The 24,947-nt window shown below is 38.6% G+C and overlaps 2 protein-coding genes across 2 annotated transcripts in view; one reads left to right on the forward strand and one right to left on the reverse strand.

Moving 5' to 3' along the window:
• LOC126190759 (replication factor C subunit 5) overlaps positions 1-1,610 on the reverse strand; it is a 76,128-nt gene extending 74,518 nt beyond the window's left edge. The window contains exon 1 of the mRNA XM_049931278.1: positions 1,455-1,610. Coding sequence (XP_049787235.1) covers positions 1,455-1,504 — 50 coding nt within the window. The 5' untranslated portion in view covers positions 1,505-1,610. The remainder of the gene's footprint in view (positions 1-1,454) is intronic.
• Positions 1,611-1,671: 61 nt separating this feature from the next.
• The window catches only part of LOC126190753 (cytochrome c oxidase assembly protein COX18, mitochondrial), a 73,259-nt gene continuing 49,983 nt past the window's right edge, over positions 1,672-24,947 (forward strand). The window contains exons 1-2 of the mRNA XM_049931266.1: positions 1,672-2,387; positions 5,429-5,566. Coding sequence (XP_049787223.1) covers positions 1,959-2,387; positions 5,429-5,566 — 567 coding nt within the window. The 5' untranslated portion in view covers positions 1,672-1,958. The remainder of the gene's footprint in view (positions 2,388-5,428; positions 5,567-24,947) is intronic.

Below are 24,947 nucleotides of genomic sequence, written 5' to 3' on the forward strand. Positions count from 1 at the left end.
ATAGATTGACCCCAAAATGAACACACACTGTTTAACTGTTGACAGTGAACAAAGATTCTTGCATGTTGTTCCCTATTATTCAAGTACCAGCTGCAAACAGCATGAGCTCATCTGCATTGTTCGAGATCTGAAAATTACATTTATGAGGAACAGGAAAGTCGATACTGTAATTATGCAACCACTGTTATTTGGATTCCTGCATTTGAGAAGCTGAAGAAATATCCCAGAATGTTGTGATGTACGAAGTAGAGCCTGCGACTAAAGTCTCTGTCTTGAGGGACTTAGGGAGGGGAGGGGGGAGATTATGAACAGAAAACACCAAGAATTGTCCATATTCAAAAAATGAGTTTACCAAACCAACACTTCTGCAAATATGAAAGAAGGCAGAACAGTTCAACCAATTCACCGAATCATTTTATCTCAGTCTCTACTCTCCAGCCACTTCCATCCAGTAAAAGTGTTTAGGGCAGTACTACCTTTCAGTTAAAAAGATCGAAAGTGTCTTCCTCCGACGAACTCTAAAAAAGATTGGAAAGCAAAACCATCCAAGTAAATCTTTATCAAAATGTAGAGCAGCATCCGGGCTACCTATTGTTCAGCCTACAAAAGCAATGATTCCAACCAAGAAAACCCTATTGACTCTGCTCAAGACAGAGCTCACCCAACATTATTCAGAAGACACTATAAAATGTGACATAGAAGGTACAGACATGAATCAGATAAATCACCCACAAACTCAAACATTATATGCCACATGATAGCAGATAGAGTAAAATTTGTGTTATGGTTTTCACACGTCTACTTAAAATATTCTAGTGCACATTTAATAAATTGAAACAGGATTGTGTTTATACGATTTATTTAAATCTGTATTAACTTTTTGTACCTTCTGTTCTACCTTTTATCCTTATGATAACACGATTTAATAGATCCCTCGTTAAGTCATGTTACGTCTGCCAAAGTTCGGTTAAGACGGCCAATGCCGACGATTCGTATCGAACACTCCTCTGCATTCCAAGTTTTATAAACAATGAGGTTTCTGAATTGCCAGTAAAACCCTGACGTCCTTTGAATCGGATGCAAGTCTCCCTTAAATCGTTGGGATCAAGTGACACTATGTAGAAATTTGACTCTTTACATATTCTGTAAGCCCTAACTACAAAATCAAAAGCCGTTTACAAGAACAAACTATCAATTGGTCACTCATCCAATGAGTGAGTCGCCCACGACTGTAGGCGATGATTCAAAAATAAATTTTGTACAGGGTGTGCAGTTTCGCAAAGATCTATGTGTATATACCATTACTCCACAATCTAATTCTATTATACTTGTTTCTATATCAAATTTAATGTATTTGAAGGTTGCGTATTCAGTCGAGTATGTATGTGCGTATATAACAAATACAAGGGACAGTTTCCTTCCGTATTTAGAAATTCTCCAGTCGAACATCTTACCATGGCAAGTTTTCTTTTGTCGTTTCCTCGCTGCCTGCTTTTCCTACCATAATAAACAATACTTCAGCACTTCCGAAATGTGGCGGCAAAACTCTCAGAGAAAACTCATATAGACATATACGTAATTGGCGGCAAAGCTAAAACGAAAACCAAAACAATGAGTTCTGAACAGTTGCCTGTCGCTATCGAGCATTTTTTTTTTTTTAACCCACCATCATAGTCCTCGATGTAGTCCATTCTGAGGGATCCTTCTATTGTTCATTATTAGTCGTAATAGCATTTTTCGTAAGTGCCAATGACAGAATGCCCTCTCGCATCGGTATTTGACCTAGCAGGACATGTTCAGATCACATCGAAGATGTCAGAGAGTCTAGCTCGAAGAAGCATTTGTTTATTATTTGTTTACATGGGAGCTTAGTTGTTCTAGGTGTATGTTTGTGAACTTCGCAGAGAAGTATATGTCAACAGCATTTAACGTGAAGTAATAGGTCAATAGTGCTTACAATGCACCATTCAATGAAACTTCCTGTCTCACCTATCGTGGACAAGATGTTTTCACGATATTCGAATTTTTGTGTTTCTAAAGTTAAAAGTGCTGCGGGAAGTCGGGCATACAGCGTTTGTGCAAACAGAACTTATTCTGGCGTTGAGTTGGACCATTTACACCAAGAGAAAAAATGTGGGCTTTTCTTGTTTAGTATGGGAAGAAACAAATGTTGTCAGCGAAGGTCCCTCTCCTCACAATTTACACCGGAAATCGCGCCTCATCCTCCCATGGTTTTAAAATTCCTGTCCGAAAGCAGCCCAGTGCTTTTTGCTCAAGAAAACCTAGTCCTTCTTCACGATCTGACATGTCTACCGTGGTGGGCCACGATCATTTCTTCAACTATCATACTCCGCACAGCAGTAACATTACCACTTGCTGTGTATCAGGTAATGATGACTCTGTTGTTCATTATAAAGTGCTTTATAATCCATAAGTCATCTAAAAAGTATGTAGCTGCTAACTGTGTCAACCGTTGAAAGTAAAAGTAAAGTCTTCACTATAGATGAGGACAGCTCATTAAAGACCATGTAGGGTAATGAGAAGGGGATACCAATATTGAATTCGTTACATATGTGCTAAAATAATTAGGGGCTAATGTATACATTGAATGAATAGGGAGGGAGGGGGTGGGTGGAGGATGTAGCCTTGGAATCAGAAGGGGATGTGACAACTTTGTCATAATGCTCAATGTGATTTTGCCTGTTCATTTTGTTAAAGGCACTGTGGCTTTCCAGCTCTAAAATAAAATATAGAATCTGTTATAAATGGATGAACAACTTCTCCAGATTTCCTTGAGTGTACACAATTAGCTTAGAAAACAGCTCAAAATTTTATGGTATTGTGTCCAGATTGCAAGACGAACAAGCCACCATGTGTCACCTATGACTTCCTGGCAAATCCCACATTATCCTAAATTGTGGTATGTAGCTCATCCATTTTGGTATCAACCCACAATGTAGTTTCTCATTGTAGAATGACTTTATCTATTACTTTGTATTGTGTGCAGGCACGTGCTGACAAAAAAGTAAACAATACGATTTTTCCCAGTAACACATAAGCACACAAAATTTCTAAAAGTTGTATTACACACCTTCCATTACCTTCTCCTCCCCTGCTCCTCGTCTCCCAGCACTCCTTCACGGCATTACAGAAGTGTCCGATTCCACCTGACCCATGACATCACCAGTGTGGCAGAAATTGTAACTTTCAGCATATACAAAATGACATCACTTCACACACACACACCAAAAAATGCAAAAAAAAAAGACATAATAATGCCTCACTCCAAAAATAAAATAAAACTAATGGGACAGCCGTGGAAAACTGGGGTTTAGAGCGGGGACAAGCTAAATATACAATAACAAAGAAGCACCATATGATCCCGAAACAAACAATATCCAAAAATAAATAACAGCATTCTGCTACACTAAGAAAACCACAGGAATCCGATGTTTCCCTTGATCTATATAGCTCAAAAGATCAACACCTACAACTCCAAAAAGTGGAATCGGACATTTCCATTGACCCATATAGCTCTATCGGAGTCCTCAGTTCAAAAATACCAAAAAGTGGAACTGAAATCCAAACACCTCAATTAAAACATAACTGACCTACCATAAATATACAACACATAAAATGTCACAATTACCATAGAATAAAACCAAAACAAAAGTTACTTACCAATAGAAGCCTCCAGCTATATAAGTTGGCCACCACCCGCATACAACAAAACAAAAAAGAATTCCTAACACGCCATCCACAACCTGCCACCCATATACCAACCCCAGTGCCCCTGAATCACGCCCCCCCCCCCCCCAAAAAAAAAAAAGACAGTCACACTTAAAAAAAATTATGCAACCAAATTGGTCCTCTCCAACATATTGGAAGAGTACCACTCCTCCCTCCCTATAACTGATTTAATTGCCCCCCAAAACCCCTCTTATTATTTTAGTATAAGCCTCAGTTTCATAATTCTTAAACTAAATACTTTTATTAACTACTGAATGATTATAGCCCCTCTTCCCCAAACTACTTTAAGACAAAAATGCATCAGAAACTATAGTGCTACCCTCCTCAACAGGTTCCTCAATAAAATGTATCAATTGTGTTTTACTACAACTCTGAAAAGCTCGAAAAACAGTATTGGCATACCCACTCCACTAAATAACAGCCCCCCCCCCCCACATGCACAGACCAACATAGGAACTGCCCCTCCCATACTTCCTTTTATCAAACTGTAATCCATTAATTTCAACAACTACGCCGAGCCCATCCAAATTGCCCCTATACTTGACATACTCTGAACAAACCTCTCGACAAAATGAAAACCAGTCCAAAACAGTTCTCTCACTTAAGCCAGTTTCATGCACATAAAAACTTATAGATGACCTATAACAAAAATAATAAGTGAGCAAGTTAATCTGCCTCATTTCTCAAACCAGGTATCGCATCTAATTGACTGACGATCTTATCATGCCGACAATGCCACATAAACGTGCCCCTGGTACGAGCTGCCGGAGCTCTTGTCAGTCTCATGTTGTTGCCACAAATGTGACATCTAATCTATTCTGCAATAAATTCAAAAATCTGCAGAAATTTTATGACAGACATCGCATCATCACCCATCTGTGAACATAGTGATATGCTCGCAAATTTTGCTGTCATATCCATACTTAACAACACAGCAATAAAACAAATTAAACTTCTTTCTGCACAACAAACACAAAACCAATAAGACCTAACAAAAACGCCAAACACACAAACAAAAAAAAAAACCTTAATAACCCACTGAAAACACTTCCATAACCTACATTACCGCACAGACTGTGTAAACTCAGAGCCACGTTAGTGTGCTCACAACCAAAACTCAAATGAATCCAATATGGCATGTTAAACTTAGAATGTACACATACACCACCAGAGGGCACCATCAAACCCAACAGCACAACATCTACAAACACAACCAACTCAAAAACTCTGCACTGTAGTGACATCACGTGAAATCATATGGCTGGAATCAGACACTTACATTGACCCCTCCCTCCCTTACCCCTTTTCTCATCCTCTCTCCTCCACCCTAACCCATTTTCTTCATCCTGAGCTCATGGCCCCCTCATGACAGCTCTTGTGCACCCAGTTTCTCCCATATTCATTCTTCCATCCCTTTCACCCACTCACCCTCACTCACCGCTTCCCAGCCACATCATTTCTTCATTTTTCGACACTTTCCCCCACCCAACAACTGCTCCCCCCCTCCGTCCCCACCATTGCCATCACTTTGCTGTTTTTCGCATGTATCTACTCATAGTGCACTCTGTCACTTTGCTCACCTTTTGTCCTCCTCCATCCAAATGTAACTTTATATAATTCATGTCTTACTGATATCTCTATTTTTCAGCAAGAATTTATTTAAATAATTTGATTTCAGAATCATGTACTAGCCAGATATGAAAACATACTTCAAGAAATGCCTGCTATTGTAAAGGAATTGAAAGCAGAGACGGCGTACGCTGTGAAAAAATTCCAGTGGACAGAAAAGCAAGCAAGAGTAGTATATAACCGCTCAGTAAGTAGCCATGATTGAATTCTGATTGGGTGATGTTTGCTTTGTTTCATAGGTGGATGCAACATTTTTATAGACTTTATCAGCCCAATCTGAAATTTTCTGCTGACTTTTAAGGCTGTTTGTCACCTCATTCCATCCTCAAGATGGGTAGGTGGTTCTTATATTAAAGTAGAACATCAATTAACTGGAACATTTTGGGACTGAGTGTGTTTGGCTAACTGATTTCTTGGATAACCAATTGCTTAAAAAAAAATTGTATCACTATCATGAGAGCAATATGAAACTGAGAGACAGGTATATGTATTAACCACAAAACTACATATATTTTATACATATGAAGCAGCCCTATAGTTCATAAAAGAAGTCCAAAATTGATTTTTGCTTCAGAACTGAGACTTGCTTTTTAGCTACTAAATCTCGCATACCTCTTAAACACAATAACTAGCAAATATAACCTTGTTTTTCAAACCACGTAATAGACATCTTAAGGCAGAGAGAAGCTTCCTCACTGGATGGTCCTTTTACAATATGGCTGTCACCATGTTATTCCTTGTCGTGACAAGGGTCCTAGTCATCAATGACACTAGCAATGATTCCATCAGCCATCAGTGTTATTATAAGTAAATTGATATCAAAAGCATACTCTTTACTTTTTTTTTGTTACTTTAACTCTGGTTGTGATGTGCTCATGTGTAATAAAGCATTCTTTCCCAGAGCTTTCACCATAATTATATTTGAAATGCTCAACAAAAAGGTATGGGCCCAGGACCAGGTATAAAAACAATGTTTTTATAAATGTTAAGGAATAGGAGTCGTGCATGGAAATTCGAAGCCTTTTCATAAGTGACACCTGACCGATCACTTTTTTGTTTTTGTCAGTTGATTGTTCGCACATATGCACTGCCATTTATTTTATATGTTGAGGCCTAAAAGTGAATAGTTCAGCCACATCTTGACTTCCAGTACTTGAAAAGGTGATCAGCCAAGAAAATTATTTGATGTGTAAATTTGCTCTGAAGGTGTATTTAGTTCACGTTGAACTATGGGATGTTATAGAGAACTCTCCTTTGGATCCAACGAAACTAGATGATTCTTGGAAGAAAAGAGACAGAGAACCACATTCCTGGATTGTACACTTCATTGAAAAAACAAATTATTCCCACACAAGGGACACAAAATATAATAGCAGAAGCTTGGATGGCCTCGGAAAAGCATTTAAACGCTCTGGACTTCGCCATACAGTGAACTTGCTTAAAACGTTAATCACCAGCAAATTAGTAAAATTAAATTTGGAAGATGACTAATGCAATCGAATCATAATGAGCACATTTAAGTTAAATGAAATGAAGTTTCTGATGAGTGAAGAATTGATAGAAACGTTGCTCCTTGCTGGATTACCTGATAATTATCAACCTTGATTATGGCACTTTAAAACAGTGCCACACATGTCACCAGAGATTCTATTAAAGTAAAACTACTACAAGATGTCAAACTTGAAGATGCAGATGGAAATGAAGAATCGGCAATATGTGTAAATAAACAAACTGTATAGTACATCATCAAATGCAACTAACCCAATGTGCAACTAACCCAGTCATAATGCTAAATATTGTTCTAGCACAAGGGAAAAAGGAAGGTCATCAAAAATAGCTATAAAGGAAATATAACCAGGAAACGGTCATAAAAGAGAGAGCCTTTCTTGCAGCAGATTCTCTACAGTCTCATGAAAGGGAGATGTGGTATTTAGATTCTTCTGTCTCGGCTCAACACTAATGATGGATGGAAGCTTCATAATACCAAGCCATGCAATAGCTCAGTAGGCAGTGTGGGTGGTGGTGGTTTAGTAGCAAAGACTTCTGGAAGTGTTGATCTGACATTCTATACTTGTGATAACACTGTGGAGATAGAAGTGTCTGGCATCATTCATATACCTAACTCAGCAACAGATTTGGTCTCAGTTAGTAAAATTGTAAGTAAAGGGCATAAAGTGATGTTTAACAAAAAAAGATGGACTCATCTATGATGCAGAAGGTGAACTAATTGCCAAAGCATCACCTAAGAATAGGATCTGTTGCTTGAATACAAGCGAACTGAAACAATGCTGCTACACAAAAGGTATTTTATTCTTATGGCATCGCAGGCTAGGACATGTGAATTGCAGAAGTATACAGAAGTTGACTGAGATTTCAATGCCGCTGAATGAGGATAATGTGGTAAAAATCCCTGGGAATTATTCATCATGGAAAAACAGTCACATCTTCCATTAAAAACAAGTAAAAGTTATACTAAAAACATCTTGGATTTAGTACATTCTGATTTGCATGGGCCAATGTAGACAGCATCTACTGGTGGTAATCATTAATTCCTCACATTTATTGAGTATTTTTCAAATATAAATTCGTCAATATTTAAAAACTTCAAAGTTATGGTGGAAAAGCAGATAAGCAGAAGTATGGAGAAATTGCAGACTTACAGTGGAAAGGTATATGCCAATGAAGAACTAAAAAGATTTCTGAATTCTGTCATAATGAACTTTTTTTGCAGTTTTGACAGTGATACAATAGACTCAATCTCAATATGAGGAACGTGAAAATCGGAACATGTATTCTGGAGTTCAATACGAGGCTACATCTCAAATGTCAAGCAGAGAACCAAAACCCAAGAGATGCCTGACAATTTTACTTACTGCTTAGAAGAAGGATTTCTAAATTAACACATTCATGTCAAAGAATGAAAATAGTGAAAAAAGAATTCTCTACTCTAGGCTGTAATGACACATTTGAAGAGGTACAGGTACCCAGGGAACATCAACCTCTCAAGACTAAGTGGGTATTAAAGATACAGCTTGGGACTAGCAGTACACCAGAAAAATTTATGGTGCCCCAAGTAGTAAAAGGTTGCTCTCAAGTGCAAGGTATTAATTATCAGAAAACCTTCACACTGGTGGTCAGTCATGCATCTATTAGGTATCTCTTGCCTATGGTAGCTCAAGAGAACATGGAGATTGATTGCATAGATATCATCATCCCTTATCTCTATGGAGACTTGAATGAAGAAACATATGCTATTCCACCAGAAAATTTTGCAGCTCTTGGAAAAGTATGGAGGCCGAAGAAAGCTTTTTATGGACGTAAACCGGCTGATCAGAATTGGAACCAAAAAATTGACGAGGTTTAATAAAACTGAAGCTGACCACATCAGACACTGAGGCATGTTGAGCCAGGTGTAATTAATATTAAACATCTGACTTCTGAAGAAATGTTAGCACATACTGTTACAAAACCCTTAAGTAATTAAAGGGAAATTCATATGAAATTGTGGCCTTGTGAAATAAATGTAGGAGTAGCTGTATATTTGAACGTCATATTGTGTGTCAATGTCAATTTAAGGGGATGTGTTAGGAAATGTAAATCGATATTTGCAGCACCTTGTTGTTACTGTTACTCTGTGGTTGTTAATGGGTTCGTGTGTGTAGTCATAAGTGTACATGTAATGATTTTCATGAAATAAAATGTTCTCTCACAAAGCTTTCACCATGATTACATTTAAAATGCTCAGCAATCAGTAAAAATAACCAGGTCGATTGGCATCACATTCCAACCAGTTTGAATGTTTTCTTGGTCACAATCTTCAAATCCGGAAGATTCTTTTATCAGTCCAGCCAGTTGTGGTACTAATTGGCTGTTTAGTGAGTCTGCAGTTACAGTCATCAGCTCATCTGATGGCAGGAGCTTATTCCAATCTATTCCTAGGGTAGTGTCCTTCACACTTCAAGTTTCTGCTGACAAATACACAGCACCTTCAAATTAATTTGGGTGTACACTTCCTGAGGTTCACCCCCCCCCCCCCCCCCCCCTCCGCCGCATCCTGTCCTAGACAGAACCATACCCAGCAATGCCTTTCTATAATACCATTTGAAGCTTTCAGTGATCACATGATCCATTGGGTGGAGGACTGAAGTTGCATTGGGAGGCAGAGAAGGACCTTTAATCTTGCCATTTTCTCTTCCCATTGAAAACTTTGAGGGGTGACTTGGGGCATTATCGATCAACAACAAAACATTTCCAGAATTACCAGTCGCATGCTGATGCATTTGGACTTCAGAGATAAAGTGTCAAATAATTCTGTAAAAATGCTTGAATCCATCCACAAATTCTTTTGATTCTTGTAGATGACCAACAATACTTTTTGTCCTGTAAAGCACCACAGATTCTTAAGACTTCCATATGGTTAGCGAGGCTAACCTATGCATTCCGGTAACATTTCCACATACCTCAACAGTGATGCAAGATTTCCTCATCTTATAACCAGGTGCTGACATTTCTTTCGTGGAAACTTGGGCATTTTCTTCCAGTGTAGACCAGTTTTATCTGCGTTGTAGACATTGCTTTGTTATAGCCTTCATTTATCAATATTTATTGAAACATTCAGCAGCTTTAGTATCAGCTAACTTTTTTCACCTTGAATGTCCACTTCCTTAATTCCATGCTTAAATTTGAAAATCACGTGCCAGCTTATAGCTGCTTTGAAACTGGTGTTACCCCCCAAGTTTCTTATTCATTTCAAGGGCTTTTTCGCAGATCACACGGCCACTTATTGGTTATTCTTGGCTATGTGCCTGAATGAACCAAATGTATACTGAAGAGTCTAAATCCCAGTTTCCTGCCATTTTCAACATTTTTCTGTGTAAGGTTCAATCTCCATTGTCAAGTTGACTCGCAAGTTTTGTGATGCCACTACTGTTCATTTTAATATCCGATATTATGGCATGCCGAACTCAGTATTCCACAGCTAAACCTGATTCACTAGTATCGTTCTTCAGTCAGTCTGAAGCACTGAGAACCAATGCGAATGTTACAACTGCGGCACGATGTCGCAAGTAAAGCTCATATGCTTCTGCCTAGAGACTATCAGAGGCTCAAGTTCGAGCACATGATTACTCGCTGTAGGCAGAGAGAGGAAAAGAGCTACAGTACCAAAGAACTATCATCTGCTAGTGGAAGTGTGTGGAGTGCATATTTAAATTTGCTGACTGGAACTCTTTTTGCTTAACCAGTGTTTTGTTTGATTGATATTTGAATTAATGATGTTGTACTGTATTACTTTTATTATCAGTTTTCATGAGAAAAATAAGATGTGTTGAGAGGGATGACCAACTCCTATTTGAATAGTGTCATATGAGTGTGTGTGTGTGTGTGGGGGGGGGGGGGGGGGGGCTAAAGGGGAAACTGATTAATAATTGCTGCACGAACAAGTAAAAAGAATAATTGAAAGGAATTGGAAGGTACACATATCCTGGGTGAACTTTAACTGGTACTAATATCAACATACCTTCAATGTCAATACATTTAAGATCAATATTCCATTTCAAGTTATGTACTTCTTCTCATTAATTCCATTGTGCATAGTGCTGCTTATGGCAATCTGCTACAGGATCGCCCCTCTGCTGCTCATGTAAATTCATCTTGTCTGCTTCGAACCTCATGATGCAGGATTCTCAACATGGGCGAAAAGATGAACAGACAGGTGTTATTGATGTAAATATACAGTATATCTAAAAAGAAAGATGATGAGACTTACCAAACAAAAGTGCTGACAGGTTGATAGACACACAAACAAACACAAACATACACACAAAATTCAAGCTTTTGCAACAAACGGTTGCTTCTTCAGGAAAGAGGGAAGGAGAGGGAAAGACGGAAGGATGTGGGTTTTAAGGGAGAACGAAAGGATGTCCGTCCCTCTTTCCTGACGAAGCAACCGTTTGTTGCGAAAGCTTGAATTTTGTGTGTATGTTTGTGTTTGTTTGTGTGTTTATCGACCTGCCAGCGCTTTTGTTTGGTAAGTCTCATCATCTTTTTAGATATATTTTTCCCGCGTGGAATGTTTCCCTCTATTATATAAATATACAGTATATATGAATAAACTTACCTTCCTAATAATTTTATAACACTTTTAATATACGGTTGGAATACACATTTTTAATCTACACTGGCACGGTGGAGCTAGTCATATGTGTGCCTGCTACCCACTTACAGGAACCAACAGGTAAAGATACAGAAATTAATCAACTGAAGAGGATATCTCTTCTCATTTTTTGTAAAAAAACATTATCTGTGGCACAAAGCAATTCATTAATTTACATTTAGTTTTACATGTATAAAAGGAAAAGACAAAGAAAGGAAAAATAATGTGATCCACTACACTTGCCCCCCACTGTGCACTGGCATCTTACAGAGGTGCACAGTGTCTGAGCTTGTTTCTATTTTTGAGGGTTGATAGCCGTGGCCAGAATGGACATAGTCTTTATTTTAGGCCATTGGAATTATCCTGTATGGTTATCAATGTGTACAGGCATGTCAGCTTCTTTTAACACTTACATACATAAGTTTTCTTTCATAACAAGTGCTTGCTGTAACCGCATAGTCCCATTGTTGTCAGTCAGTATCTGCCCTGTGTTTCGCTTGCAAATCGTCCCATCTCGTGCTCACATGTTTAGTACAACGCCAGAGTGTCCATCTCATGCATTCACAGTAGCTTTCACTGCACAAATTCGTGAAGCTCGTGTTCAGTGGCATGATCCTCTGTGAAATCTTCGATGCTGTGACAACTGATTTCCAGAACAGTAGCCCGAGGAATTTATTTCACCTTGTCACTCTCACTTATTCAGTGGGGACATGAGCTGTTCATCCGACATCCGTTGGCAAGGTAAGTTTCTTGCTGCTTTTACTACATTGTCGAACACAGAAAATTCATGTCACACAAAGTATTCCCACCTTTAGATTATCACGTGCACACCCACTTATATCGTACACATACTTAACACTTTGCAGCCAGGTCTCATATGTTTTTGCGCTTTGTTTTTGAGCGTCTTTAATACAGTTGCATTACATAAAGTTTCTGTTGTGTCCTTTCCACATACTATACAAATAACATTAAAAAAATACAATTACAAAATACACTCAGTCCGTTCATTTGCTGACACGCCATTATTGTCGCTTATATACATTACAGTGTGCTTGTCATTTTGTTTTCGTACATTTTGTTAAATTACAATTTCATTACATTGTTCAATTCCAGTTATATGAGTACACTTTTTACTCTCGTTTGGTTATACATTCTGCCTATAACATTCATACAATAATAGATTCTGTTTTCCTTTATGGCGTAAATTGATGTACATTTCATTTCAATTTATTATGACTTCTTGTCGGAGCATATTTATCAGTTCCAAAGAATTAAAGAAGTAAGCAATAGTCGCTAAAATAGATACTGTGCACCGCCTCAGATAACTACGTATGGCCTCGCCTCTCTAGCATTCTCCAGGAAATTCCACAGAAAGACATTTATGTGCTCGGTTACTTCTTGTTACTGGCTTAACTGTGATCCCAAGAGCAAAATAATTTGTTCTTTATAAACACAACTCAGATCTGATGATACCAATCGTATCAAATACTTATTCAGTGTTTAAAAGTGCAGCTCAATATTTACTTGTTATGTTCATTGTGTAAAGGATATGCTGAGGTATATGGAGTATTATCATCAATACTACATGCAACAAGCAATGAGCGTAAAACAGTGTTTACGCAAATAACAAATGTGCATAAAAATTTCAGTGGAAATCAGGTGTTTGACTCTCTCATGGGTAGTCGACGCTCACAATAGTTTGGTTTCGACCCCTTGATTATTTGGTAGTGCTCAACCTAGACCTGATATGTGACGTACTGAAACTGTTTTCCTCTTCACATACTTTCACACTATTACATTGATATGTATCATAAACTTATAACTATATTTATCTTGTGGTGCGGTCCTTTCTTATTTTTATATGGTACCTAACACTCTACAGGCATTTATCTTGCTTCACTTTAAGACGTATCGATGCATTGTTCCCTGGAAGAAAAACTTAATACTAACTTAAAACTAAATCTTCATAGATAAGTGTATAGTGGCTCAATTGCTACTTATACCTTTTGATAAATTCAACCACATATTCATTCACTTCAGTGTGCAGTTGTGCTATCACAAAACTTATTCAATGTCATGTGTGCGTCTCTACTTACCGTATAAATCTGAAAGATAAAGTGTATTATAGGCATGGTGTGACCTCTTATTCGATTTGCTACTTATACTATACAAACTTGTTTACCTGCAGCAAGACTTTTCTGGTCCATCAAATGTAATTAGTGCCAGTACTTTCAATACTTAAATTTGTAAATATTGTACATATACAGATATAATGTATATAGTAGCGTAACTTAAGTAAATATCTCATAGCTTAGGGTCACTCTCCTTGTGTATGATCCCCTAGCTTATCTTGTGTGTGTGTATTGTGTAGATAGTCGTGTATGATTCCCTAGCTTATCTTTGTATGTGTGTATTATGTAGACAGTCGTACTTGTAGTATAGACTCTCCCTCAATTTTCTATGTCCCTGTCTATGCAATAGGCTTTACAAATGCTAGTGAAGACCGTAGCTCATACGGTTTGTTTGTTTTGGGTGCTCCAACACTCTTTGCTGTGTCTGTCTGGTGCGTATGCACTGTGTTTCTCTGATACCACTTACACTCATGCTTATAAATTAAGGATAATTGCAGGATGTGGTGCCACACAACGTGGCACTACACAAAACTGGCACTAATAGTGTAAGCACATAGGCAACACACACGACACAGATCTGTAAGTCCACGGTATTGGTGATAAGTTGAGAAAACCGTCCCGAAACACATGTGCTACAAAATGCCACTGTTTCCTGTGCATGTACCCCGACATCAACATGGGATATGATCACCATGCACACGTACACAGGCCGCACAACGGGTTAGCATACTCTGGATCAGGTGTTCGAGCAGCTGCCGGGGTATAGCCTCCCATTCTTGCACCAGTGCCTGTCAAAGCTCCTGAAGTGTCCTAGGGGTGTGAAGACATGCAGCGATATGTCGACCGAGAGCATCCCAGACGTGCTTGATGGGGTTTACGTCTGGAGAACAGGCAGGCCACTTCATTCGCCTGATATCTTCTGTTTCAAGGTACTCCTCTATGATGGCAGTTAGGTGCGGCCATGCATTATCATCCATCAGGAGGAAGGTGGGACCCACTGCACCCCTGAAAAGGCAAACATATTGGTGCAAAATGACATCCCGAAACACCTGACCTGTTACAGTTCCTCTGTCAAAGACATGCAGGGGTGTACGTGCACCAATCATAATCCCACCCCACACCGTCAAACCATGACCTCCATACAGGTCCCTTTCAAGGACATTAAGGGGTTGATATATGCTTCCTGGTTCACACCAGATGAAAACCCAGTGAGAATCACTGTTCAGACTATACCTGGACTCGCCCATGAACATAACCTGGGACCACCGATCCAATAACCATGTACTGTGTTGTTGAGACCAGGCTTTACGGGCTCTCCTGTGACCAGGGGTCAGTGGAATGCATCTTGCAGATCTCTGGGCAGATAAACCATGTCTGTTCAGTCGTCTGTAGACTGTGTGTCTAGAGACAACTGTTCCAGTGGCTGCGGCAAGGTCCGGAGCAAGGCTACCTGCAGTACTACATGGCTGTCTGTGGGCACTGATGGTGAGATATGGGTCTTCTTGTGGTGTAGTACACTGTGCACATCCCGTACTGTAGCACCCTGACATGTTTCCTGTCTGCTGGAATCATTGCCATAATCTTGAGATCACACTTCGTGGCACACGGAGGGCCCGTGCTATGACTTGCTGTGTTTGACCAGCCTCCAGTCGCCCTAGTATTCTACCCCTCATAACGTCATCAATATGTGTTCTTTGAGCCATTTTCAACACACAGTCACCTTTAGCACGTCTGATAATGTCTGCGCACTTACTCGCTACACCGTACTCTGACATGCACCAACATACCTCTGCGTATGTGGACTGCTGCCAGTGCCACCGTGTGACAACCGCAGGTCAAATGCACCACAAGGTCATACCCCGAGGTGATTTAAACTCGCAAACCACCCACCAGAGCGCTGTTTCACCATGTATCAGCATTATCCTTAATTTATGAGCATGAGTGTATTTACGTCGCGGTGAGTTTTTATTGCATTGCGTGCTACAATGCATTTCCCAAGTTCGTTTATTTGTTTACAGCTAGGCCATGCACATGGCATCGTCGTCTCTAGACACATAAAAGTAAAATTCTTCCTTGTTGCATCCATTCAGCTTATTGTTTACACATTTGACATATAAAAAAAAAAAAAAACACAAACAAAAATTTTCCTTGTCACCTAACAACATAAATTCTGGAATGTGATTTTCCAGCATTCTAAATGTAATATTATTGTTCATATATGCAACTTAGAGGGTATAGCTACTGTGATCGTATCTGATAAAGCAAGTGTCGATCAAGCTTGTGCCCCCACTCTCCTCAGTGGTCACAGAACGGGGGCCTACCGTGACCAGTTCAAGTTTTCCGGCCTCACGATGGCATCGGTCTCTGGGTTAGGTATAACTTCCTCTATATGGACTCTTGGTGTTTGATTATGCCGATTAGTATCCTGTGAAGCTCTTTACTGAAATTCTCTTTGCCTTTGCGCGTTATGTGGCATATGTGCACTATTTTGCTGGCCAAATCCCGCTGTCTGTGGTTTATTTGGCTGTTCAGTATTGTTTTGCGTTTGCCAAGTGGTTGGCTGATTATTGGTTGTAGCTTGTGTCTGTACATATTGACAGGCTGGCTATATGCTGCTTGCCCATTGTAGTTGTTTTTGTTAAATTTTTGCCCATTTCTTTCGTATCCACCCTTGAATTTACGGCTTTGTACATTGTCGTTGTGATTGCCATTACCATTACCATAGGTCTGTGTGGGATAAGGTTGCCATCCATGTTGTACTACGAATCCGTTGTTTACTTATTGTTCTGTAAATCTTGGTGGCACTATCTGCGTATTAACCGGCTTGGGTTGTACTGGCCTCTTTTCGTATATCAAATCTGTTGAGTCCAGTATAGATCGACAGTATTCGGTCTCGGTTTCTGGAATGGTAATAAGTTCTTGCCTAAGATGGGCAGGAAGATAGCTGTTTAAAAAATCAGCACATCTGCTTGAGATACTGGGTTTGTTCAGTATCTGGTTTTATTCAAATATTTTTCAAAATAGCCCCATAAGTTTCCGTGTTTGCTATTGAATGGAGCTGGGTAGAATACTATGTCTGAGCCTCTCTTGTACAGCCTCAGACCAATGTTTATCCAGAAAGGCTCTCTCAAACTGTCCATAGTAGTGATAACATTCCGCCATGTCAGTAGCCCATAGCAGAATGTCACCCTGTGTGTATCCAACAACAAATCTAATTTTCTGGGCTTCGGTCCAGGGACAAGGTAAAACATGTCGAAATTGTCTAATAAAGACCACAGGGTTTGTTCTTTTCCCTTCGGAGGTAAATACCGGAAATTGTCGGTGCCTAAGTAATGTGTCATCTGCATGTAATGTTAGCAAACATGACGCGCTGTCAGTGACAGTCGTGTTTGTGTTCACTTGTGGTATAGCACATGGCAATTGTGCTTGCTTAACAGGGACAGCTGCCGACAAGTGTTGTTGCATTCTGTAACCTTCACTATTTTCCTTTGACAGGCTATTGTGGGTATCCAACGAAAGTATCTAACTTCTCTAAAAGCATGGGTTTGTTTTCCGTCAAATGTTGTTTTGGAATGTCAGTGATTTTAGCAATACTACCCCGTAACCTTTCCTCTGCTTTCTTTAAACCTGGATCTATTTTAGCTAGAAGTTGACTTTCTTTCTCCTTAGGAGTTGCTTCTACAGTATCTACATAAATTTTGCACTCTGACACTATCTTTTCAGCAAGGGTGCTGCCCTTATCCAGCATCCTGGCTTCAGCTTCTTCTGTTATTTCCTTTATATCTGCACATATCTTATCTCCCTGTTTTTTTGGCAAATTTTGACTCTAAACTTAACTGGTCTACTCTTAGACTTTTGTATTTATGTAGGTAAGTTTTTGCATACGTCTTGCAGCTTGCTGACTGCATTTGTCACATTTTTTACCGAAGCATCCACTTGGGATTGCGTCTCCTGAATTTGAGAATATGCTTTACTAAGATTTTGTAACTCATCTGCAAATTGTAGCTGTTTATCGTCTACAGATGGTACTTTTTCCGTTAACATATTAATATTGTGGGATATGTTGGTAATTATTTATTGTTTTAGTTGTTTACCTAACTCTGTCAACTTCCCGGATAGTTCGTCAGATAATTCAGTGCCAATAGTTTTGCTCATCTCATTGAACTGTTGACTAATACTATTCTTGAAATCGTTAAATGTCTGATTTTGCTGTGTAAGCTGTTGTCCCATATTTTCCTAGTGTTTAGTTACTGCTGTGTAAACTGTTGTTCTAGTTAAGTCCCATAAGATTTCACACACACACACACACACACACACACACACACACACACACAAAACTGTTGTTCTATATTTTCCCGATCTCTTGTGAACTGCTGTGTAAACTGTTGTGTTATTAGCTGCATGAGTTGTGTCAAATTGTATGTCTCACTAATATTTACATTGCTTTAATGAACTGTTCTTGTGTTCGCAATGTCGTGAGCAAATAATCAAAGGAATTTTCACTGTCGCGTGCTTCAGTTTCACTATTTGAAAAAATGTTTCCCAGTGAGAACTGAGAAATTGTCTCATCAGTCATCATAAAAGTGACATCATGATTAGTTAGATTACCAGTGTCATCATTTTTTGACAGTGGGACGCCAACCTTGTTGTTTTGGTAGCCATCGGCCAGTTCACCACTTGGCACATTACCTTCAACTGTTGTGCCAAGCTCGGATTTCCACGTTGGTATAGTGCATTTTGTTGTCAGTTTTCAACAATAGCCATTTCCTTTGACTCCATTGTGAATAGTGTTTAACAAAATTATGAAAAAAAAATTCAAAAATGAAATTTTGTCTGTATCGGTACTTTTCAGTTAAAGCAGATTTAGCTGTGTATTCACTAATAAACCTGATTATTATCTGACACAGTCTTATAGAATTCAATGTTTTATTTTGCACTTTAATGATGACTTTATACAAATTTTCGTGTTTTCTATAGAAATGCACTTTCCATAAAGGATATTAATTGGAAGGAAAAGAGGTTATCTGCTGCTAGAAAGATGGTGCCAAGTGCGGCCATATGAGCATACAGTGTAGCAGCTTCCTACCTTTGCTGCTGAAACCAGCATTCCCAGCGAGTCTCATTTGTAGGCAGAATTTAATTTTAATTTGCTCCTTCAATGTTTTTCTTATTTATAGTCTCATGGACATGTAACAAATACAACAAAAGTCTCAGTAGTTTCTTGTTACAATAAAATGAATCATTTATCTCAAAGATAATTTTTTTTATCTCGACAATTGAAAGGTCTGTTCATACTCCGCTCGGCACCATCCTTTAAATGATTGCCACGCCATTGAATAGTGTCATATGAGTGGGGGGACAGAATAATGGAAACTGATTAATAATTGCTGCTTTAATAATTAAAAAAATAATTGGAAAGAATAACTGACAGAAAAAAAAAATTGGAAAGAATAACTGACAGAAATTGGAAGGTACGGTACACATATACTGGATGAACTGTAACTAGTACTAGTGTCAACAGACCTTCAGTGTCAATACATTTAAGATCAATATTCATCATTTAAAGTTTTGTACTTCTTCACATTAATTCCATTGTTCGTAGTACTGCTTATGACAATACCACTACAGGATTGCCCCTCTGCTGCTCACGCAAATTCCTCTTGTCTGCTTCAAACCTTGTGATGCAGAATTCTCATTGCGGGTGAAATGATGAACAGATGGGTGTTATTGATGTAAATATACAATATATGTGAATGAACTTGTCTTCCTAATAATTTTTATAACAATTTTTAATACACGATTGGAATACACTTTTTTAATTAATACTGGTGCTGCGGAGCTAGTCATATGTCCGCCCACTACCACTTAAAAAACAAACTGGTGAATATACAGAAATTAATCACTTGAAGAGCGTATCTCTTCTCTTTTTTCGTATCAAAACATTATCTCTGGCACAAAGCAGTTCATTAATTTACATTTAGTTTTACATGTATAAAAGGAAAAGACGAAGAAAGGAAAAATAATATGATCCATCACATTTTACAGTATTAAACAGAGATCATATTGGTTACCTTCTACGCACTGGGAACGGTTGCAACAACTCATATATTGAAGAGCAAAATAAATAAATAATTTTAATATTTATATAGTTTGGAAAGTTCTGGCATTCCAACATAATCTAAACCTTGGGCTAAAATACGTATCAGTCTCACAACCAGAATTTTTAGCTTTCACATAGCCAAAACACAACAAAAGTGTTACATTCCAACCTAACCTAAAGCCAGGCTGAGCTAAAGGTCAGTTTGTAACCACAACCAGAATTTTTTAGATTCCACATTCATTGGCTTGACTGACACCCAACCAGACTGTCACATTCCAGGCTAACCACAACCTCATAACTCGTTTTTTTGTTGTTTTTTTTCCGCTTGGGAAAAATGCTTAGATGTTTGTGACAAAGAATATTATACGTCCAATCTGCACTCTTGGATCCCAGCCTAACAATGCCTTCGGAAATCCTAACATATTCTGAAAAGTAGCTGAATATATGTGGGAAGTAAAATTATAAATTTTACTGATGCACGTGTGCACAGCAGTGAAATTTATAATCTTGCTTGCAACAAATATTCTCTTGCTGCAATCAAAGCTCTGCTATTAACTCCCAATGTAAACACAAACTTATAATTTGTAATGATTTTTTTTTCAATATTTGTGACAACAGCGAAGAAGGGAATGGTCTGTTTTGGAACTATAAATCCAATTTTGGTAGTGGTTACTTTACCCATTGGCTGTATTAAAACTAATTCTTTGCGAACCTATGAGCAGTAGAGAAACACTGCTGTGACTGTCAGTGACCCTGATCTAGACTTTAGCCTCTACATCATATTTTGATCCCTCACGTATTCATACCATCAGCATAGTGATATCTTTCTCTGAATTGATCATATCAATATGCAAACACACTACTACATGCTTTTCCCGTGCATTAGAAAAGGGAGGAATTAAATTCATGAAGTTGGATGTAGTGGACAAAACTAGTTTATAAGGTAAACAAAAAAAATAGCGCCACTAAATAAATTAGTAGCTGTTGTTACCAGTATTTACCACCACCCATTGTACACAGATCAGCACAACAGAAGAATTAGATTATTTGTTTCAAATGATTATTTATTAATCTCTGATAAATAATTTATACAAGGCAAAGGTACTAAAAAATTACTTGACAAAATTTCAGCAGCAAGAATTATGAGCGTACTTCAGCAGATGCCTTATTATAGATATTGTCGCACATTGTGTACATACAATGTAAATAAAGCAATGGCAATCAAAGAGCAACTGTGACTAGTGTTAAAAACCGTGATGTTGCTTATTGTTTATGTTTTTAGGAAGCATTTTATGTTTTGTCATGTTAATGGGAACAGTACCATCCAATGCTAGGTTGAGCTGTGTACAACAAGAGGGACCTGTGGGGGTTTCATCATGTACATTGTTGCATGATGTCTGCCACTTCCCCAATTAGACTGTCCCTTTACCAGGATGCTCCATTTATGTAATATTTCACTACAGTTGAAGAAATGAGGTTATGGCTGGAGGTAAAAGAAGTTGTTTGTTTAATGAGGGAGAGGTATTTCAAAGTCAGGGCTAAGCTAGGGAAGTACATAACCAAAGCAGACACTTGCTCTACAACACGACAGTTGTGACCTCGGTGCCTGTTTCATCACACGCGCCACCTTGATTCTTCCCCCAGACACTAAATTTCAGAACTCTGCAGGTGGGAACTAGCACTACAATGTGACCTTGGTTCTGGCCACCCACCTGGCCTTAATTTACATTAATTTCTTTTGTCTCAGCATTTTTTCACAGTAACTACTCCATTTTAGTTTTCTACACCTTTCATTTTCTGACTTGTCTATTTTTGGCCGTCGCCCTCCCACCTCTACTACATAAAATGCGCTTAGCTTTTCACAGTGTTTTAGCAGTGTCTTGCATATTACCGGGTCTTCCACCTATAAGGTCTCAGGTTTTCGAATCTCATCTGGTGCCGTCTCCAACAATCAGTCTTTTCATCTCATCCTGTTTGGCAAGTCTTCCCTGACCCACAATTCTGGGTTATTATTCTGAACTGTACCTATTTTCCTAAATCTCTCCAGTTCTTTTCCTTCACCCCTCTTCCTTCCCCTTCAACCCTTCTGCCAGAAGAAGGAGCCTTTGGCTCTGAAGACTTGCATAGGTAATACCTTTTTTCTTTTTTAAATGTGTGTTCTCCTGCCACCACTTGGTGAGTAGATATTTTATCTGTCCAATTACATTATAGTTTTACATAATTAGTAACTTATAGTGTGCATGTCTCTGATAAAATATTCAGCTGACTTATTTTGTTGTCTGCTTGATACTAGTTGGTGAATCCTTTTTCTAGACACTTTAAAAAATATCCTTTAAAGTTTTAGCTAAAGTTAACTTTAGGTAAAGTAATTTTAACTGTCTACATTATGAGGTGTGCTCAAATAACAACTCTTTTGCATTGAAGTAGCAACACACTAACTACTCAAAAAAAGTTTTGCACCATCTGCATATATGCGAATATCTGTGGTCGTTGATTGTAGGGAAATAGTGAATGAAAGAATAAGAAATAACTGTACTTTAGAATGTAAACTAAAAAGAGGACCATGGACTTTGCTGTTGGTGGGATGGCTTGTATACCTCAGCAATACAGATAGCCGTACTGCAGGTGCAACTACAATGGAGGGATATCTCTTTAGCAGCCAGAAAAATGTGTGATTCCTGAAGAGGGGCTGCAGTCTTTTCAGTAGTTACAAGGGCAACAGTCTGGATGATTGACTGAACCTTGTAACATCAACCAAAATGGTGTTGCTATGCCGGTACTGCAAACGGCTGAAAGCAATGGAAAACTACATCTGTTATTTTCCCCAAGCGCATGCGCAAGCATGCAGCTATAGTGTATGGTTAAATGATGATGGCATCCTCTTGGGTAAAATATTTCAGAGGTAAAATAGTCTCCATATTCCAGCATACAGGCAGACACTACTCAGGGGAATGTAGTCATCAGGAGACACAAAACATGCATTCCACTGGTCGGAGCATGGAATGTGAAATCTGCTAATTAAGCAGGTACGCTAGAAAATTTAAAAAGGGAAATGGGTAGATTGAAGTTAGGTACAGTGGTAATTAGTAGAGTTCAGTGGCAATAGGAACAGGACATATAATCATGTGAATAAAATGTTATAAGTACAAATTCAGATAGGGGTAATGCAGGAGTAGGTTTACCAATGAATGCGGGTAAGCTATTGTGAATGTCATTGTGAAAAGTTTATCGTAGCCAAGATAGAAACTAGTCCCACACCCACCATGGTAGTTCAAGTTTATATACCACTAGCTCCACAGATGATGAATGAAAGAAATGTTTGATGAGATAAAAGAAATTAGTCAGATAGTTAAGGGAGAAGAAAATTTATTTGTGATGGGAAACTAGAATTTGATATTAGGAAAAGGAATGGAAGGAAAAATAGTTGGTGAATATGGAGTGGGGAAAAGGAATGAAAGAAGAAGGTACCTGGTAGAATTTTGCACAGATTATAATTTAATCGTCGGTAGCACTTGGTTTAAGAATTATAAGAAAAGATTGTGTACATGAAAGAGGCCTGGAGATGCCGGAAGGTTCCAAATTGATTATGTAATGGTTAGGCAGAGATTTAGGAACCACATTTTAAATTGTAAGATATTTCAAGGGACTCTGACGACAATTTATTTGTTATGAAACGTAAATTAAAATGGAAGAAATTGTAAAAAGGTACGAAGTTAAGGAGATTGGATATGGGTAAGTTGAAAGAACCAGAGGTTGCTGAGAGCTTCAGAAGGAGTTTTATACAATGGGAAAGGAATACAGTAGAAGACAAATGGATAGATTTAAGAGATGAAATAGCGAAGGCAACAGAGGATCAAATAGAAAAAAAGACCTAGTAGGAATCCTTGGATGACACAAAAGGAATTTAATTGATGAAAGGAGAAAATTTAAAAATCATCAAATGAAGCAGGCGAAAAGGATTCCAAACATTTAAAAAAGGGGATTGACAGGAAGTGCAAACTTGCTAAGCAGGAATGGGTAGAGGAATATATAGATTTAAGTGTTAGGAAGACTTTTCTGAAAACATTTGTATGGAGCGTAACCATGTATGGAAGTGAAGCATGGATGATAAACAGTTTAGCCAAGAAGAGAATAAAGGCTTTTGAAATGTGATGTTACAGAAGAATGCTGAAGATTAGATGGGTAGATCTCTTAACTAATGAAGGTACACTGAATAGAAATTTGTGGCACAACTTGAGTAAAAGAAGGAATTTGTTGACAGGAAACATTCTGGGACATCAAGGGACCACCAGTTTAATATCAGAGGGAAGTCTGGGGAGTAAAAATTGTAAAGGGAGACAAAGAGATGAATACAGTAAGCTGATTCAAAAGGATGTAAATTGAAGTAGTTATTCATAGATGAAGGGGCTTGCTCAGGATAAAGAGCTCGGAAAGCTGTGTCAAACCAGTCTTCAGACTGAAGATTACAACAACAACCAAAATAAAGACAGCCTATTTCGACGTGCAAGTCTTTGAAGTTGAAACCTGCCACTGGGTAGCATTCAAGACTATATCACACCACTAGGTTATTGTAATATGATTATTCCTTTGCATTCTATCCATAATGCTGTTGACACGTTGCACAAGCCTGTCCCACTATTTCATGGCTTGAGGTCATCCAGTGTGAGGAGATTTCCTGTAAAGACATTCTGCAGGTTGTAAGTGGTCCCAGGCATGCTCAGTTGGGTTCATATAACAGATAATGCCAACCGTTCCAGTCACTTGAGTCCTGTGTCCTGATGAGAAGTATTCCTTAGGTGGATGTAGTGTGCCTGTGCATTATCAAAAGGAAGCCATAGCTGAAATGTTGCCTGTAGGGCTGGACAATAGGTTGGAGGATCCCCTTCCAATACCAGAACCATAATGACCATCAGGCAGCAGACAAACACTGCACTTCTACATCTACATCGACACTCCACAAGCCACCATACAGTGTGTGGCGGAGGGTACCCTGTACCACTACTTGTCATTTCCTTTCCTGTTCCACTCGCAAATAAAGCAAGGGAAAAATGACTGTCTGTATGCTTCAGTATGAGCTCTAATTTCTCGTATCTTACCTTCGTGGTCCCTACGCGTAGTGTATGTTGACGGCAGTCAGCTTCAAATGCTGTTCTCTAAATTTACCAATGAAGAGAACCAAACA

Source organism: Schistocerca cancellata, chromosome 1 (genome assembly GCF_023864275.1).
Source record: "Schistocerca cancellata isolate TAMUIC-IGC-003103 chromosome 1, iqSchCanc2.1, whole genome shotgun sequence".
NCBI classification, from domain to species: domain Eukaryota; kingdom Metazoa; phylum Arthropoda; class Insecta; order Orthoptera; family Acrididae; genus Schistocerca; species Schistocerca cancellata.